Below are 20,713 nucleotides of genomic sequence, written 5' to 3'. Positions count from 1 at the left end.
CTTTTACAACCGCCGCGTGATTAGCTTTGCCTAGCGTTTATTGCTTCAAAATCGCAGCCCCTTATAGAACACCCTGCCGAGCAGACCCTTACCAGTAACCATTCCAGGACCGTCCTAGGAATATTATCTACCTACACTTAGAAGCGGGATATAAGTATGTTTTTCGACAAACAATTCTTGAAATATGAATATAAAAAATTATTACAAAGTAACAACTTATTACGTTATGTAATAAAATAGACATTTCTACATAGTATTATCATTAATATAAAAAATATTCAATATAATAATTATAAAGTATCAGTCACTTAAAAAATCGTCACTATCGCTACTCTCGTCACCTAGTTCAATGATCAACTCCCCCACTAGTAGTTCTCGATAAATATTTTCTTCTTTTATTACTTGTTTTCACAGATAAACCAGGTTTGTACTGATATTTTAGCTTCCTCTTGCTGAATTACATTTATGGTACTATCACTAAATTTTATTGCAGAGTTGTTTATTCTTATATACGCTTTCAACTCAGACCAAATCATCTCATTTGGGTTAAATATATAAAAAGAACTATGCAGAAGACACAAAAATACAAGAAGAAGAATGTTGTTAATCGACAGGCACTTACCTGTAAGATAAACAGAGTGCAAGTACTTGAACAAATCAAAATTCATTACTAAATGAATTTTCCAAAAAGAGAACCTCCTCCATATAAAATTGAAGAGGATTATTGAAAAAACGCGAAATTTCCTTAAACTTTTCATTTTCTTTTCTCTATTGTATCGAATAATGTGACACAATTACAAAGGCTATCTAGCTCAGCCGCTTCTTACCACGTTGCGACTATTTTTGTGGGTTACCGAAAAATAAATGGTCTTTGCAGAAATTTGGAATAGTAATTAATTGTGTCCTAGAATAGTGAGTAAAATACAGGAAACTCCATTTTGGTATCAATTTTTTATTATCTAACAACGTACAATTCAGTGAAAAGATCCAAAATTGAAACAATGCAGTCGGAAAATTTCTTTTCGCAGTTTTTCCCATCTCGTCCGTACTTTTCTGCCAGCAGCAACCTCTCCGTGAAGTCGAGACCATCGTCCTCGAGGGTCTTGTTCCCGATATCGGCTTTTAAGCCCACCGAAGGCCTGAAAACCTCCGTTAGAGGGCGTTACAAAAAAAAACATCCTTTTTTTACTAACGTGAAAACGAACGACGCTATTTTCTCGAGCAACGTTTCGTCCGTTTCGTACATGGGAATCTCGGCTACTTCGCAGACCGTCCTCAGAGTGCATTCCTCGCCACGCAGCCCGAAACTCTCGAGGAACGAGGCGAGGTACTCGTAAAATTTCACCCTGGTGAGGTCGAACTTGTTCTCGTGGGCCCTCACGGCTATGGTTTGTGGGTAGAAGTTGCTCACGTTGAAGGGCATATTGTATTGCGATTGGAAGCAAAAGCTGAAGTTGATGGAACGGCGCGGCAGTACCAGCGGTACCGTTAGACCGTAGGTGAACTAAAAGGCAAAAAATGCGCTTCAGTAACATATAACTCGGGTCTACAAAATTAAACCTTTTATTTTGAAAACTGATTTTATATAAGTTTGATATGAAGAAGTGGCAGTAAAACGTTTTTGCTACCAGGCGTAAGGCTTGTTCTGCAGGGTAATTCTATTTGAGTCCAATGTCTATCTTTTGCCCGACTATCCCACTCACAAATAAAGCATTTTATATATCCCCCCTGTTGTCCTGTTGCCCTGCACAGCACTTTAAGGTCACCACAAAGCAGCCATGTTCTTGAAAGTTTATTCTAAGACTAAGTCAAGAAAATTGTTGCAATATTGACATAACTCTGGTCGCTGGACGCTAATAACTTGGATGTATTCTTTGGAAGGTGCAACACAGTATCTAAAATCTGGTGTGAAATCTGAGTCGTCTGGGTCGGAATTAGATTCCTCTGGTCGAATAGCAGAGTCAAGATTGGGATACACAATTTGTTTCCTATTTTTTCTGTAGAGCCCTTGAACATTACACGAAGAAAGATAACAATGATCACTTTGATTTATAGGCTCTTGCCATACCATAGGAACACCAAAGCCAAAATAAGCGTCGTATACATTTTTCCCAAAAGAAATTATTTGCTTTACTACGACATAACTACCACAGATATAACAAAAGTTATTTGAATTGTTCACGTAAAGTCTTCTTTCCATATTCATCCAGTGTTGCCAAATCACATTTAACATAGAACAAACATATTCATATCATAGGTATGTGCTTCTTCAACAATACAAGCGTTTCCTCAATCACTTAATATTTATTGAATTTTTCTTTTCTATAAATGGACTGTATCTCACATTGCGGCGACGTCGCGACCCATGCCGTGCACGTCTACCCCGCAACGCTACAACATTGTTACTAGACTAGCAGAAACGTAGACCTTGCCGGTTTGGCGTACAACGCCCTGTTGTCACATTGACTGAAAAGTCCGGCATGTTTAAGATACACAAAATTAAAAAGAAATTTACATAATTTTGGACTCAACAGTATGTATATTAATAAAATAACAGTTTTTAGATATTGGACGCTATAAAAAAAAATGACGTGGTAGAGCAAAAACAGGTGTGTTTTTTTTTTGATAAAGGGTCCTCGAATATATATAAAGAAGCAAACAGTTTTCAAATGATACTGCTAACAAATTTTAAGGAGCACTATCCCGAAAGGGGCTACCCTTCCGCGATCTGATGGTGAAAGAGGATTGACAGCAGACAAACAGATATCAAACCTCCGAAAAGCAACTGATCAAACACACAATAGACCTGATCTGGTTTTAGTGGATTCTTCTTCTTCTAATTTTTCTTAGAGTGCCTGTCGATTACTGGGTCTTGGCGATCACATGCGAATATTCCACTGTCTCCGCTGCGGTATGCACCCATTTCCATATCGTCCGTACTCCTGTCCCATATGTTTCTCAGCAAGGACATCTGTTTCCGCCCTATTTTTTACCTTTACTATCAGTTGCAGGAGCCGATATGTTTGGTTCAGCATTATATGTCCAAAGTAACTGACTTTTCTCCTTTTTATTCATGTTAGTGGTTCTCTTTCTTTCCCCAACCTCTGAGGGACTTTAAGTGGATAGGAAGGATAAAAAGGACGACGTTCATTGAACCTGCCATAGCCAACAATAACAACCTGATCACAAAGCACGCTCAACAGATCGCCAAGTACGACGAGAAGCACGACAATCCAGCACTGTCGTGGGAGTGCCATTAGATCTATAGGTGCGATCACAGAAAACTTGCTAATGCAAAAAAATACCTCCACACCCAGGAACCTGATACCACGGAAAGGAGCTTAGCCCACGTTGAGACTGACCTGATTTTCTTCGTTATGATAAAAGAAAAAAGGAAATTAGTTTAATCCAAACAACCTGGTAATCAATGTGAAGAATTGATCAAGCGAATATAATTATGTAAGCAACATTGAAATCCCCTATGACCCACGCAGAATCATTAAATATCGACTCTCTCAAACTACAACTCCAGAGGTCAGAGAGACAAGACACCACATTGTTCCATACAAACCACTCATGCAAAGGTACATCAAATCCTTTAAAAATGAGAAAAAGAGAAAAGACAATAATAATAACCATAATAATATTAAGACATACATATACAATAGATACATACATATACAGGTTTCGTCATTGCTCTACATAACCCTGAAATGTTATGAGTTTCTTTTTCTGGCTAAAATCTTCTGTAAGAGAATTATAAATATTAACAAAGCCATAAGGAAACTATCTTTCGAATAATAAGCATCCTGGGCTTAGTAAATTGCCAGCCTGAAAATTCTACATTTTGTGTAAAATAAAATTTATGCATGCTTTCACAACTTACTCTTAGAATATTTTTGGTTATAGGAGCAACACTAACGTTTCGAATTTCTCGCAAACCAAGGACATTTCAACCGAAATGATCAAAAAACCTAACAAGTTAAGCCAAGAAATAACTTGCTAAAATTGTATTAAAATATTAACAGTGGTATTCAGAATGGAATCCAGACCTAATGTCTCTAATATAATATCTTTCATGAGATTTGGTTTTGGCTTAAAATAATTCAAAATCAAAGCTGCATATTAGAAGCAATTTGTAGTATATTAGATTAGAAAATATTTGTGATAGCTACTCTTTATTGTTATTAAATCGATTATAATTCGTATATAATTGTATCTTTTCGAATTCTACTGCACAGTGTGTCCGAAATTCATTATCATTGCGGGTTGCAGTCAATGTGCTACTTTTTTGTGAAACGAAAGATGCGATCAACGGAATTTTCTCATCCCATTGCGTTTCTGAGCTACAGAGTGATTTTGAAAACTTAGCGATTTGCGGCACTTCTCGTATTTCCGTTAATATTTAAGTTATGGGAAAAAAAATACTTCTGTAGAATTTTTTTTACGTAGAATCCAATGGAGTTGTTTCAGATTTTTTTATTTTTTTAATTATGATCAAAAGTTGTCTATGTTTAAATGGGACTCAATATATAATTTTACGTAATTGATGTGGGCTGAATTTCTAATTTTTTAACAATATGTAGTCAATGGTTGCACTTCCGGTTTGACCGGAAACAACAGTAACTTTCGAATTTTAAACGGCAAACCCTATATTTTTTTGCATTTTTGGATTAGGGAGATGATTCTACTTAAGATAGGACGGTTTTTTTTTATTTTTATTTAATTTTTGAAAGTTGGGGTCACCTGATCATGAGAAAAATTGCAAATACATAAAAATAAGCTTACAGGAAGGAAAAACCGGATAAGTAAATACATTTTTATAAAAAAATATATTGCTTAGGTGGCTGGTGGCGGGAGCCTGCCTACAAGCTCATGCAGTGGAAAGAAAAAACGGAGTAGTATATTAAAAATAAATAAATTTAAGGCAGAGTTTATTCGGAGATTCAACGATTAGAATTTTTTGTTCAAAGTGTTTTATTATGGTAAAAAGTTCATACGCTTTTGGAATACGTCAAAAACTAAAGTAAGTGTATCCGTACAAACATTTGTTATAGAAATGTATTTACTTATCTGTGAGCTTATTTTTTGAAGGATTTAAAAGGTTTTTGTTCCAACTAAGGAACTATTTAAAAAAACTAGGTTATCCTTGATAAATAATAGTTTCTCATGATCAGTTGCCCCATTTTTGAAAAAATAAATAAAGTTAAAATAAAAAAGAAAAACCGTCCTATCCTACGTAGAATCATCTCCGGAATCCAAAAATGCAATAAATATAGGGTGTGCCATTTAAAATTCGAAGGTTACTGTTGTTTCCGCTCAAACCGGAAGTGCAACCATTGACTACATATTGTCAAAAAATTGGACATTCAGCCTATATTAATCCTTCCAAATTTCAAATCGCTATCTCAAGCCGTTTAAAAGTTATAGAGTGTTCCCATTTTCTTGTGTCACCCGCTATATATAACACTTTATCGTTTGTTTTAATTAAGTACTGTATTCAATATTATAATATTTTAATATGAATTCTTACGGTAGGCCATGAAATACAACTAAATTATTATTATTATTTTTATTATTTAATATTTTGTTTAATAGTTATATTTAACCACTATATTTAAGAATTAGTTAGTTTTAATTCATTATTATTGATTACTATCTAGTACCTAATTATTATTTTAACTTAAAAACCTTATTCTCGAAATATCTTTATCCGTGTTATCAATTTTCATCTCGTAAAATTTGTTTAACTATGCATTGAGTAAAAAATTGTATTTTATAGAAAAAAAATAGCATAAACGTAAATGTAAATATATAAGAAACTTCTGTTGCAGGTAGCCCCAAAAGAAGTTATCAATTGCTAAAAAGTCGGGAGACCTGGGTGACCATCTTATTGCAATATTCTAGTCTTCGGTGTCTAACTTAAATTTATAAGGTTTAAACTTGTGATTTTTTAGAAATTCTTGAACCGTAGATTTTGAAGCCCCAGCGCTGTCGTCATTTTTTCTTAAAGAATTTGTAGGATATTAATACTAATACTTAATACTGATTAATTAATTAATACTAATATTTCCGCTGGTAATATGGGGATTACCATGTCCGGGAATAGCACGATTTCAATGAAAAACTTTCAAGTGGAGATAAAAAAATATCTGTAAGGCGATTCATATCCGCGGCTAAATTCGGCTAAAATTCCGAACGCGATTAATCATAGCAGGCATTTAGGTCTGATGTAGGAAGAACGACTCGCATCCCAAAATATTTATTTTTGTTTGCCGCAGGAGCGTATTTAGATGGCGATTAACGAGGTTTTATCGACAACTTTATTGCCGGAACGACGTGGCTGATTTTATTACACGTTCGTCACCAACTAACTAACTTTATCAAGGCGATTGAAGGAATTTATGACTAAAATGAGAATGCGAAATTTCTGTAAATTGTGTTTAATCATGAAATACAAAATTTCTTCGAAAATTCTCGAATTAAAAGGGAATTTTAGTATAATACGACCAAAAATATAGTGCATTTATTGGTTTGACGCTTTAAGTATTTCACAGTACTTTAACCAAAGACCTTCGCAGGACCGTGTTAAAAAAATAAAGAAGAAATTAAAGAATTTCTGAACGAAAATGATTTCCATTTTGAAGAGAGCTACACGAAAAAACAACTTCTGGAATTATTAAAAATAAATCATTTTAATAAAGACTACAAAATCGATTCGATAGCACAACAAAGCGGACATGAAATCTTGAGATTACTCCCCTATATTTAACCCGATTGAGACGATTTGGTCTGAGTTGAAAACGCATATTACCAAGAAATAACACGGCACCAAATTTTAGTGATCGTTTACGTAATTCGGCAAGAGGTAGCTAAAATATCAGTACAAAGCTGGTCTAACTGTGAAAAACGACTAAAAAAGAGGAAAATATTTCTTGAAAACGATTAGTGGCGGAGTTGATCATTGAACTATATGACGACAGTAGCGACTGATACTTTATTATTTATTATATTTAACATTTTGTTTATTAATAATGATACTATGTAGAAATGTAATGAAATAGAACGTAATAAAGTGTTACTTTTAATATACATGTTACAAGAATTGCTCGGCGAAAAAGATTGAAAACACACTTATATCCCGCTTGTTAGTGTAGGTAAATAAATTCCTAGGACGGTTCTGGAATGGTTATGGGCACGGGTCTGCTCGGCAGGATGTTCTATAAGGGGCTGCAGTTTTGGAGTAATAAACATGAGGCAAAGTTAATCACAAGGTCGGTTGTAAAAGCACTATATTTTTGGTTCAAGCATAACAGTATTAGTGAATCTGAAAAACTGGGCAGTTTGGTATGGGATACATTGACGTATCAATCTTCATAGGAACGGGGCAGCTCGCGAGGGTTTAATTATTTAATTCACTCTATCTTGTGTAATATTCAATATACCATATTCGTCGGTACCGCATAATTTCAATTAAAATTACTAGAGTGCGCAATTGGAATGATATGGTATAATTTTGTTATCGTAATCGGAAAGTAGAATGAATTTGCTAAGAAAAATGTCAAAACCTGAGTTTGATATCTCCATGTAAAGTATACTTTTTCTTCTTCCTACTTTCAAAAAGCAGATGCTATATTTGGTTGCGAGCCACCTCGGACGTTTCCTGTAGTTTAACTAAGCGTTTAAGAGCGATCGGATATTTTCGCTCTATTTTAGTTAAGGCATTTTTAACATTTGTCAATTCAGCGAATATATATACAGGATGTTTTCTTATTATGCCAATAATAAAGGGGGCGAATTTTGGTGCCCTTTTAAAAAGAAAACTTAATATGAAAATGTGTCCTAAACGTCTTAATTTTGGTAAAATTTTCAAAAATAAAATATGTTTTTTCCATATCTGGCACACATGAACTATGGAACGAGAAGTATTATTTAGTGTATGTCATGTTTTTTAAATACACCAGTGGTGGTTGTACAGAATTTCACCTCTATATTTTGGCAGACATTGATGTACGTCATCTACATAGTCATAACAATCTCGTTAATATGACGGTTCCTTTTACTTTTACAGTTTTAATGAAATAAAATAACATCCTAACAACAAGATAAGTAATATCTGCCTTTAATACTTTTACTAATTTTAATAAAAATTGAAGTCAAGCTCTGAAGAAGCTAACAAGATGATTGGCGAAAAAGAGTTTGCGTACTTCGTACCATTCGTAGTGTCAAATAAGCATTTTTTTGCAATATTTTGAAAGAAAAATTTTGAAAATCCATAAAAAAAAAATCTCACAGGCTGTAAATAGATTTTTATAGGAGACTTTGCTTTTCTGTACTGCGGTACCACTACAAATTCTGACAGTATATTCTTACCTTTGCATTTAATAACATTTAACATTTTACAAATGGAGAAAGAGTTGCTTCTGATATACAAGTAAGGCAGAAAATAAACTACATCGTTTTTTTCATTCACTGAAATCATAAGTTATTGCGACAATTTGGAGATTTTAGCACTTTTCATTAGTTAAATCATCCTTAAATAACAAACAAATTAATACAAAAAAACATCCAACATTTGATTAAATAACTATTTGCGATAATATTTGATATTTTTCACTCAACGACACTGTTTCCAGGATATCATCGTCCCATTGTTTATTAAATTCTACAAATTCGCTTGGCATTTTTAAGGTTTTATTTTGTTTTATTTATTACAAAGGTGCCCTAACATGAAGAACTAACTTCACAATTTACAAGGACACACTAACAATTATACCATTATTTAATTAACAAAGTAAAACTTATAAGTGGGTACCTACCTATATCTACGATAAGCAGAAGATAAAAAATAAAATAAAATAATAATAACAATCAAACTTACCAAACTTAACCAAAACTAACACTGTATATTAAGTGCGTGAATTACAAAAAACAAATGTGAAAAAATAAGGAAAACAAATCAAAAATTAAAATAAATTTATAGAAAAACCCTAATTGCTTGATTTCGAAACGAATTAAGTGATAACGCAAAGATGTCAATGTGCGAAAAATAATTATTGTAATGTCTATGTAAAAGAGATATTGGGGAATTGTTACCTAAGTTTGTATTAAATCTAGGCACGCAAAATAATGAAGGAGTTCTTGTTATAACGACTCTGGCATTGAAGGATAGTTTTTCCAACAGTAAAGGACAGTCAATCCTACTATTAATAATATTATGCAAAAATATAGCACTGGAGATAATTCTTCTAACAGATAACTTCAGTATATGGTAGAAATTAAGACTAGCTTCATACGAATGAGTCAGTAAGTTACGGTTAAATCTAAAATTTAAATGGAAAACAAACTTTTTTTGTATTCTCTCGATTCTGTCTATATATTTATTATACTGAGGACTCCATATCACACCGCCATAGTCAAGGTGAGATCGAACGTAGGAATTGTATAGAATAATAAGCGATTTGTGATCCTGAAATTCCTTGCTAACTCTTAATATAAAACCTAAATTTTTATAAGCTTTTTTTACTATATTCTCAATGTGGATATCAAAACTTAATTTTACATCTATAGTTATTCCAAGATCCCTAATCTGCTCTACTTTTTTTATTTTTACACCATTGAATGTGTAGTCAAAGTTTATATCATTTATCCGCCTGCTGAACTTAAGACAGTAACATTTATCAATATTTAAAAATAGACGATTTTTCACTCAGTATTCATAAAAACGATCAAGATCTTCTTGAAACTTATGACAGTCGTTAAGGCTTTTCACGGGCGCGTATGATTTCTGATCATCTGCGTATGATGCTGATTTAGCAAAAAGAAAACATTTACTGACATCTGCGATAAACAGTGAAAATAACAATGGTCCCAAATGGGACCCTTGAGGAATTCCAGATGTGATGCGGGTCGTTTGGGATTTTGCAGAATTCAATTCTACAAACTGAGTCCGAGGACTGATGTAGGATTGAAGAATTTTATAAAGACATATAAAGGTTATAAGATATAAGGCATAATTGTAAATGTAAATCCATAGAAAATAAGGAATCATCACCCCAATTGCTAACTAAATGTTTTAAACAATGGAAGAAAACATTATTAAACATGAAAACAAAAAAGAAACAAAATATTGAAAAAAACATTTCAAGAGTATTACGTTTATAATAAAAAGTTTTAAGTGGATTTTTGAACAGGTTTTTAATTTCAACAGAACACAGTAATTTTCTACATAGTTGGTTACTGTTATTTTATGATGGCAAAACAGTTGATGTGCTTTTGGGATACGGGAAATGCAAAATTTAAATTGATTGTTTTCAATGAGAATCAAAATCAAATGGGTGTTAGTGTCCGAAAACAACATTCCGATAATAATAAAAAATAATATTTTTGATACCTAAAAATTTCCCTTTACGATTTTGTGGAAATTGGGTAGTGTTGCTTGTTGTGATAAGAGACTCAGTTTAGGAATAATTAAATTAAAAATGCCAAGTGCAGTGGCGTCCTGGAAGGTACCCTATCGAATATTTTTGATAAGGAATGTGCGTCCCTGACTTTTTTTCCAATTATGCAATTAGAATATAACTCTTCAATTTTTTTCGTACTTTGCTTCGAGAAAAAAAAAACTGTAAGTCCCCAAGCGGCTAGAAACAAAAGTACAGTACACATAAAACAAAAAAAACTATTTTTTTATGTAGAATAGTCCCTTAAATTGTTTACTTTTCTATCAAACTGTGAACTTTAAGTGAAACGTATCTTAGCTTTTTAATAGCGAGCTTGCAATTTCTGATCCAAGATTATAATTATAAAACCATCAAACACTCAAATCAAACTACGTATTTCGAAACGGAAGTCTGGTATAATCTAGAGCGACCATTAAATTTGCTTATAAAGGTTACCGAACATGGAACTACCTACTACATCACCCACTCACCTGAAATACGGTACCTCTCGGGAACAGCAAGTAGTACCTTTTGGAGATGCCGTGGCCGTGGCAATATCCAAAAGCGAGGAGCCAAAACACAAAAACATTTCTCGCGTTGTTCATTTTCCGCAACTCGAGCACCTGATTGGACCCGTAAACTCCGAAATGATTTATTCATATGGTACCGATACAGTTAGTGTGTTTAATATTGTCGTAAGACTTTGCTTGTTTATGTCGTTAGGGTATTTAACGAAAGTGCAGTCGACTGATCGAAAAATTAAAATCATGGTAAGGACTCGTGATTCCAGAATTCACGTGACTGGTGAAGTAGTTATATTCGGTGCGAATTTAAGCTTTTGTTATCGGCAATGAAGCTTGCCATTATAGTCGCTCGTGTGACAACTGATCTCCTATACAGGATGATTCGCGCTTTTCTTGCCCTTATCCTTGTATTTTGTAAAACGGTGAAATCGTATTCTTGAAAATGTGACGGTAAAGTTATCCGCGTTCCACTCAAGAGAACGCTAGATGTCGGTAAGGTTCTAACCTCAAAATGTGATATTTGCACGGTAACGGTTTTCTTAAGGTTTTTTGTTAAACTATTTACAGTTATCAAAAAATAAGAGCAAAGATTCTTGGAAATTAATTAACACCGAGACGTGTAGCACAGGTAAATATAATTTAACGAAAAATTGATGCCCTGACAAACTCAACATGTTTTTTACTACAATAGCGCATTAAATATTAAAAACTTTGGACGAAACTCCTGCTAGGCTATCTGAGTTGATGTATAACTTGATTAAACATAAACGTTCATTAAAGTTTTTGCTGGTTTTTTTAGTCGAGCAGGTCATAATGTCTTTGAATAATTCTTTTATCGTTTGAACAGTAGGATTATTAAAGAATGTAATAGTTTTACCACTAACTGACATAATAAATAGGTGTTTCCTCACTGGAATATATCCGTGTCAATTATCCCAAAATTATGTATTCTCAATTATCTCATTATTTTGAGTCACTCACCACCACCCAAGCTCTATTAAAGCAGTTTAAAGTTAAAGCTATGAATATATCGTGTGTACATGTGCCTAGGACCAGTTTATAGACCTCCAACATTTAACTTACTTGAATGTCTTGACTCTCTGGAAAACGTCCGCACTTATTCCTCAATTTTATTTTGTGACGTCTGGCGGAGATTTCAACGTTGATCTGTTAAAAACTAATACTTCCGCTTATTTTAGATTTTCAACTACTCTCAATAGTTTTAATGTTGCTTTTACTTCTTTTGGAGCTATTGGTGGTGTTGATCCGGGGTTTGTGTCTACAAATTATATTAATAAACAATTTGCTCTTAATTAATTCCGTTTACCCTGAGGAAGTTAATAAAACTTTGATTAGTATTAAAGCTAACGCTAATGGCTCAGACAATAACAAGTACCTGCTGACCGGGGTTTTTCCGGATTCTTGGAAGCAAGCTGGAGGAGTACTCGCAATACCTGAAGAATTCAGTTTTAGTGTCAATATCGAAGTGCTAGGAGGGAGGAGGTATATAAAACGCGGGTAAACAAAACTACTTCTGATTTAAAGGGTATATGTAAAACAAAATATCATAGTTTTTTCATATTTACTATTGAGTTTTCATGAGCTAGCGTCGTCCATGCCGTTTATCAAAAAGAAAAATGGAGAATTTGTTTCTCTAGATTCGATACTCTTGATAAAAAGAAACATTAATTTGTAATTATTTCATCACACTTCTATAAAAACAACAGAAATTTTGAGATGAAACCCTACGTTTTATGAGAACAGCATAATCATTTGTACTTGTGATTTTAATAAGTAAATTTTTTATTTCATTTTATTGCAAAGCAATTTTAAAGACACTTTCATTATTCAGATATTTTTTCCTGCAATATAGCATAAATTATCTTCGTATAGAAAATTTAATTTTTCTACACATAACTAGATACAAACGTGAATTATATACATCCAATAAATAATTGCTAGAAATTATCAGATGCAAAATTGGTAATGCTAATTCTGCATATTTTTCCGAAAAAGCGATCTTAGAAATGATTGTTTTTGACATGATTTTAATACAAAAACTTCCAGAAGTGGTAGAAAGGAATCTGTATAATATATAATCAACATTATAATATCTGATTCTTTGATTTTATTGACAGATGAAAAGATTGATGGCATAGAGATCCTCAAACCTTTAACGTAGGATCAAATCGATTTGATTACGCAAATTGTAATAAATTAATTTAATTTAATTCATTTAATTAATAAATTATATCAGAAAAATATGTTTGTAGACTTTTCTGTTTTGAATAAATGTAAATAATATTATCCTGGGTTTGAATTGAAACAGTAGAACATAAAAATGTAACAATATCAATAAATTGGTGTGCTGCATTTGTTGTAATATAAGAATTAACGTACATGAACCAGCTGAAGAAAAAATATTCTTAACAGCAATAAAAAATATATCAACGTACGCGTTCACCCTCTGCGTAGCAAAGCAAAGAGTACTAATTCCTTGATATAAAGAACTAAAAGATCGTCAATCAAGAGTACGATTCTTCTGCGTCACAATCACATGGAATTGACGCAAATTTATCAAACTGTTGAAATAGATTTATGTTCGATCGATGTTTACCAAAATTACAAGTACTTGAGTCAAAGATATGCGGGTTTTGACAATTGACGCATGCTCTTGTTATAAAAGCAGAGAATTTTTAACCAAGATATACCTCTTTCGTTTCGCGTTAATATGCACTGTAGTTACTCCGCATATTGCTGTTCCAACACGATTATCGTTCTTAACAGTAACCCCAAAGGGATGGGGCGAAGGACGAATAACACCAAACCAAAATGTAAGGTTATATTGTAACTTCTTCGTCCATTATTCGGGTTTAAAACTTTGAAACAAATTCTTTTACATTGAGACTGCGTATGCTGCAAGAGTGTACACGCTCCTAGGCATTCAAGAATACGATTGTTGACAGCTTCCCCAGGTACGATGTCGGGAACACTCCCTTCCCCGACATTCAAGAAGAAGTTGGCCAACTATTTATGTGTAGTTGAAGCTGATTAAGAAAGAAGTCGTGTAACTTGATAATACCTACAAAAAGTTATGTGGAAAAACCATCTAAACAATAACAGAACATATTTAAAAGAGTTCACACCCTTGTTGGATTATAAAAGAAATCCCGAAAATGTAAGTAAATACATTTTTTTCGCAATTCATTTGTTTAATAACGTTTTAGGTTTTTTACTTAATTGTTGATTTCAAACAATCCTACTAATCGAAAGTTCAACATTTATTCCAGCAATATCAAAAAAGAAAATTAAGAAACATCAATTATAAATTGTTTTGTTATAAACAAATAGAATATTTCATCGGAAAATGATGAGATTCAAATGCCGATAACTGGAGATGTAGAAATAATATTTAGAAATAAAAAGAGTTGATACGATCAATGAAAGCGGAGATATTTTTTTTTTAATCGCTGTAGTATTATTTGGCGTTTTTCTTCCGGAGTATAACCCATTTGAAATATCTTAAGTGATTTTAACTTACGCTGCAGATCTTTAGTTTTGGGTAGTGGTGAAAAGCAAAAAATTTTTAAAACAATTGCAAACATAGATAATATGGTTGCTATCAAGGCAGACTCGACCATTTTTAAAAAATCTGGTTATTGTCCAGAAATTAAATAATTATTTGTAAACTGAAATATCTCAAAAACGGGTAACTGAAATATTAATAAACTATATGTTTTTGAAATCAGGAAAAAAGATCTACGCTAGTAATATATAGGGCATTCCATTAAAAAAATATATGTCGTTGTCATTTTGACAGCTTGCGATAGTCGTTTGTTATTTCTAATATTTGCATAAGATAATAGAGCACAAATCTTCAAACTTTTGTATTTACACTTTTTTTTGAATCTTTGGAAATTAGCCCTGTAGGTGCGTGTCAAAATATAACGAATAACCCAGTAAAGTCTGTTAATAGAAATAAGAAAATGACCAATTGCTTTTGAATGGGATTATCCAAGGGTGGTCATTAACATACAATGCAACAAGATTATTACCTAAAGTTTAGAAAATAATAGAATAGAAAATAATAGAATAGTAATAGAAAATAATTTTATACCCACCTGTGTTTAATATTCGTTGGTTTGGTATACTACTTAGTTTAAGTTTATTAGTAATCATTCTTATTTCGTGTGTAATACAGCGTGTGTTGAATCGTGTGCGAATTATGCAAAATATGTGCGAGTTTAGTGTGTATATCCCGCCCAAATGAGAAAACACTATTCTATTGAGACTAGGGAAGTTATAAACAATGTTTATTTGACTCTCATTGGACGTGGTGCCAGCAAGCAAGCATCTCTAGAGGAAACGGCCACATTGACGAAAATTCCAACATCAACTGTATGGAAAATTGTAAATAATCCCATTTCAGCGAGGAAAAAAAGAAGCGATGCTGACATTATCTCGAGTGTAGATGAAAGTGATAAAGATATAATACGGCGTAAAATTTACCAGTTATACGAAGAACAAAGCGTGCCTACATTAGGTATCTTAATTAGGAGGCTTGAAAAAGATGAAACCGGTGTTAAATGTGGCAGAACTAACTTATGGTATTCAACACATGGGTTTTAGATTTAAAAACATTGACAAAAGGCAAGTTTTAATGGAATCTTTTAGAATCCGGAAATGGCGACTGGAATACCTAGAAAAAATTAGGATTTACAGAGAACAACAAAGGCCAATTATTTACTTGGATGAAACTTGGTTCGACACTTATAATACCCTTGAAAAGGGTTGGGTTGACTCAACTGATAAGAGTAAAACAAACAACAAATACATAAATAAATAAATAAATATTGTTTAGTATCTTTCCAAACAAAACAAGAAATAATTAAATTCTAAGCAAAGTACGGACCTGTTCGGCCATATTTCATTCTTACAGCCTGCCCGGGTCTTTCCTTAATTCGTATCAGTTAGTCACTTTCTTATATCTATGAACGGACATTACCACAAAAGTGAAGACGTTTAGGAAATACGTTCGTGTACAGCTTCTTTCTTAAAATGCGCTCAAAAATCGACACAGCGTTAAAAGAACACGTGTATCCCACAGGGGAACAAGGTCCACGTTTATTTAAACCGATGATGAAATGATAATCAACGATCGTCGCTGATAACAAAAACACCTGTAGTACTTACAATATTTATTATTATACGATCCGTTCAGCGACAATTTTTAATAATACACTCGCCGGCTAGCCGCTTACCATAAAACGGTAACGCTATCACGTCACAAACCAAGACCATATACCAGCTCGCACCTCACAACGTACATCCCACCACGCGGTCAGCAGATTCGCATTTCTAACTATGGGTCACCACGTACGTCGCACCTCATCTTGCCTACTGTTACGACTTATCGTTCAGTTCGATTTTGTTAAAAAATTCCACCATCATCCCGTCAGCTCCCACTCCGTATGCCGCCGGTACGTCACAAAAGTACTGCTGCTTCGGTTCCTTTTTATTTCTGGGTATCAGCGACCTGCCTCTCGGTTTGAAACCTTTTCTGAGCGGCGACGGTGTTTCTTCCGTCGTCGGCGATTCGTCATTCGGCACCAAAGTTTCTTTTGGCTCTGGAGGTTTCGCCGGAGGATCTTCTTCATTTCCTGCGTCGTCGCATGTGGTCTGAGGGTGCACTTGGTCCTGCTTGGAGTCTCCCATGCCCGCTGCAAGTCGACACTGACTGGAGAACGCCCGTGCTGTCGCTCTTATCGGAAGTCGCATGTTGACATTTTTTGCGATAAGACAACTTAAAGTAAGATTAATGAGGCAGACAGATTAGGAGGCACGATATAGCGCACGTTTTTACGCAACAGTGACGTCATTAAATTGGAATGGAATAGAATAAATGTGTAATAAAAAGTAAAAGTGGACAAAAGAGGGATAGATTCTCCAAAATAAGCAGAATCACAGTTTAAGTTTTTACCACGCGTTTTTGCCAATGTTGGGGTTTGATTTGTTTGTTTTCCTGTAGAGTGTGCATTTTTGGTTCTTTGTAGGTAACGTTCTTCCTTTAAACGCTTTCGCTGATACAGTTGAAATAATAGTTGCCTCACATCCAGGATTCGCTTTTCAATTGCTTCAGTAAGTAAAAGATTTTCTGTACCTCGTCTGTTTATTGTATTATGCAACAAGTGCGTTAATAGTATATTATGCAACAAGTGCGGTAAACGGCATTTGACTCACGAGTTTATTTGACACGAGCGGAGTGTAGCGGAGCGAGTTTTTACTAAACGAGTGAGTTAAAATACATTCACTGATATGACCGTCAGAATTGACAAACGTCAAAATTCAAAGCGTGGGAAATATCTCCGAAAACATCCGATTGCACCCAAATCCGTGCGGTAAAATCTCGGAAGTGTCCGAAGTGGCTCGGATTCATGGGAAACGAAACTGACGTGGTAAAGTGACGCTTCTCGCACCCTAGATCGGTGGGTATTTTACAGACGGGAATAGAAAAACGGCATTTGACTCGCGAGTTAAATTGACACGAGCGGATCGCAGCGGAGCTAGTGTTTAATAAACAAATGACTTAAAAATTTTACCGAACGTGTTGCATACTATAGTATTTCTGCGACCGTTAGTTTTTGAGTATATTTTCGCAAAACAACACGAATATATTCACTGACATGACCGTCAAAATTGACAAACTTCAAAATTCAACGCCAAACCCGTGCGGTAAAATGCCGGAAATGTCCGAAGTGGCTCGGATCCATGAGAAACGAAACTGACGTGGTAAAGTGACGCTTCCCGCACGCTAGAGCCGTGTGTAATTAGGCGTTTTACAGACGGGAGTCGAAAAAATCCATTTGTGGCTAACATTTAAGTCTTCCAGATGTGAAGAGCTGACCAGAGAAAAATTCAAAGTTTTCTAAGAATGTGTGTTAATAAAGCTAATATTTAAATTTGCGCACATCAAAACTGAATGTCCCCTATTTTAGACATTTAAGAGAAATTAAATGTTGTTTGCAAATGATAAACAAAAGTCAATGAAACAATTATGATTTCATTGTACTCAAATAATTAAAGAAAACGTTAAAATATACAGCGTACAAAAATAATAGCCCGATGAGTATTTTCACCAAACATTAAACTTTACTACTTTTTACAAATCTTCTGGATCCCTCCTGCGTCGGTTTTCGCTGAGTCGAACTTGCTGACGTCTCGCCAATCATTCTGTTGGCTTCTTCAAAGCTTGACTGACACTGGCTCGCATTTTACTATGTACCTGCTTATATATTGTTATATAAAAACCGTCTCGGATGGCTGATTCCCATATTGGCTACAAATAAAAACCTGAGTCGCGGTTAAGATTGTTAGGTTCTTTATTGATTTCTATAGACTTTGGGATTTTTCGTTGGTAGAAGAATTAATTACATACAGGATTTTTGTTTTATCGAATAAAATTTTATGTCCGGTTTCGTGGTTGTATTCGGCAACAGCTGATGAGTTTATTTGTCTTAGTCGTGAGGCTCTTTCGTCAGCAAGTTCGACTCGGCAAAAACCGACGCAAGAGGAATCCAGAAGACGTGTAAAAAGTATTACAGTAGCCTGTGGAAGTTTCTTTAAAAACTAAACTTAAACTTTATTTTTCATACATATAAATAAACAGGTGTAACATTTTAGTAATGCGTTGTTTGCAGTTTCTTAGGCTTCTTATGAGATTATCAACGTCCTCTTGGGGAAATAAACCCAATATTGCGCTAAACAATTTAGCAACTCATTTCTTCCGGCGATTGAATAGGATATGGTCAATATGGCTTTCTTCTACAAACGTACTTACAGTCCTAGCAGTCTTTGGTCGAGCATTGCGGTGCATTATAATGTGCTGCATGTGGAACTATAAGTTCCAAAATGCTTTCACTGATTTTCCGTTAAAAATCCTTCAACAGAAACGAGCTCAGTATGATTTCCTAAACTGATTCCTGCCAGACCATCACGGTACCCCCTTGATACTTGTCGGCTTTTTGGATGGTTACTAAGCGACCTACGTTTCCAGATGGTCTCTAAACTCTCGTTCGTTTCACGTAATGAATATTTTGAAGTCCCATTCTTATCTGGTTGGCCATGCCCCAATATCCCCCGCATCCTTGCCGTAAGTAAGCTGTTGACAGCTTCTGCTGTGGTTCTTACTATCATACTTACCATCTTGCATACAAGCAGCTCGCAATTTAGTAATGCCGTCAAGATTTTTAAATAGCGCTTTCACTGAAAAGGAATACACTCTGACTTGTGTCCAGAAAATTTGATTTCCGACCCCAGAAATTGGGAAGGAAACGGCGTTCTGCACGAAACATTACATTTTCATCATACCTGTTGCGCCATTAGCTTGGTAATAATTTAAGTGATATTTTTCCTACTGCCTAATCACTGATCACTTCATCTTCCGAAAGCCCAAAATCCTATTTTTGAATTATTGAATTGTTGTTATCACGACCCCACATTTCACTCGCCATATTTCTATTATCGTTATTATTGTTGACACTATAGATTAACAGCACATACCAACAGTTTTAATTCGCATTATGGATCATTTATCTTTTTTCATTACCTACCGGTGATGTATGCCCATTTATATTGTTAATTCTAGTTAGTTCCTAAATGCGAGAGAGTAATAAAATGTAAATTTGCAATGACAGGGCTCATTAAACAGGGACCCTTTTCTATACTATTGACAGTTGGAGCTAACTTTTCCAGGAATACAATCAGAAATTCCCACAATAACCATATCAAAACATCAAAGCAACATGGTTTTATGGAAGGGCCGTCTAGACTTGCGATCTCAGACTGGTGTTGTCTATACCGATTTTTCGAAGGCGTTTGGCAGATTTGATCATGGGATACTTTTTTCGAAGTGAAATGATTACGGATTATCATTATCTCTAAACAATTTGTGTTCATCTTTTTGGTGGACGCAAGTCTGTAGAATATCCGGTGTTCCTCAGGCCAGCAATTTAGGCCCCCTTCTATTTAATATTTTTATTGATGACATTGTAGAGAGCGTTGATGTTAATTGCTTGTTATACGCTGACGATCTAAGGTTGTTGTTGCAAAATTGATAGTATTCAGGACTGCCAAAACCTGTCATTGAATGTAAAGCGTATTGAATACTGGTGTGTCCATAATAACTTGTCGTTAAATCCCATCAAATGTAATGTTATGACGTATTCACTTTAAAGTAATATTATCAGATATGGTTATCAAATCAATGACATCGTACTTTAGCGCCCAGCTACTTTTGTTGATCTAGGTGTCACTTTTGACCCTAAACTTTCTTTCATGCCACGTATTGACTCCGCTGTGTCTGTTGCGAATAAAATGTACGGATTTATAGCACGAAACTCACGATTCTTAACTGATTTAGAAACTTGTACTACGCATTTGTTAGATCTAAATTAGAATACGGTGATATTATATGGAGTACGTTTTACCAAGTCCATTCAAGGATTCTGGAATCTGTACGAACATTCTCGAAACTCTTGTCTTTCAAGCATGATAATAAGTATCCCACAATTGATATAAGCAATACTTCGCTTCGTAAAAGGACACATTAAGTTCTCGCCGCGATTGTCACTCGGTGGTGTTCTTGTACAAAATTATTCATGATCAGGTTGTTGATGCGGGCCCCTTTTCAAAACTAAACTTTGATGTTTCCAGGGTTACCTCAAGAGTAGATCAAACCTTTTACCTTTCTAC

The 20,713-nt window shown here is 34.4% G+C and overlaps 1 protein-coding gene across 2 annotated transcripts; it reads right to left on the bottom strand.

The window, feature by feature from the left end:
- Positions 1 to 952: 952 nt before the first annotated feature.
- On the bottom strand, positions 953 to 16,687 carry LOC132706032 (uncharacterized). 2 transcript variants are annotated; one of them, XM_060677088.1, is made up of 3 exons: positions 16,225 to 16,687; positions 1,194 to 1,504; positions 953 to 1,139 (listed from the first exon to the last, which is right to left on the bottom strand). In XM_060677088.1, the coding sequence occupies exons 1-3, from the start codon at positions 16,225 to 16,227 to the stop codon at positions 956 to 958; spliced, it is 498 nt and encodes a 165-aa protein (XP_060533071.1). In that variant the 5' UTR covers positions 16,228 to 16,687; the 3' UTR covers positions 953 to 955. The 2 variants fall into 2 exon arrangements, with proteins under 2 accessions (XP_060533071.1, XP_060533070.1); XM_060677087.1 differs by lacking the exon at positions 16,225 to 16,687 and adding an exon at positions 10,931 to 11,153.
- Between the last annotated feature and the right edge of the window lie 4,026 nt (positions 16,688 to 20,713).

This window comes from Cylas formicarius, unplaced genomic scaffold, assembly GCF_029955315.1.
Source record: "Cylas formicarius isolate icCylForm1 unplaced genomic scaffold, icCylForm1.1 PGA_scaffold_8__14_contigs__length_24414737, whole genome shotgun sequence".
Lineage (NCBI taxonomy): Eukaryota > Metazoa > Arthropoda > Insecta > Coleoptera > Brentidae > Cylas > Cylas formicarius.
Note: the sequence above shows the minus strand (reverse complement) of the source record. Positions and strands in the feature narration are given on the sequence as shown.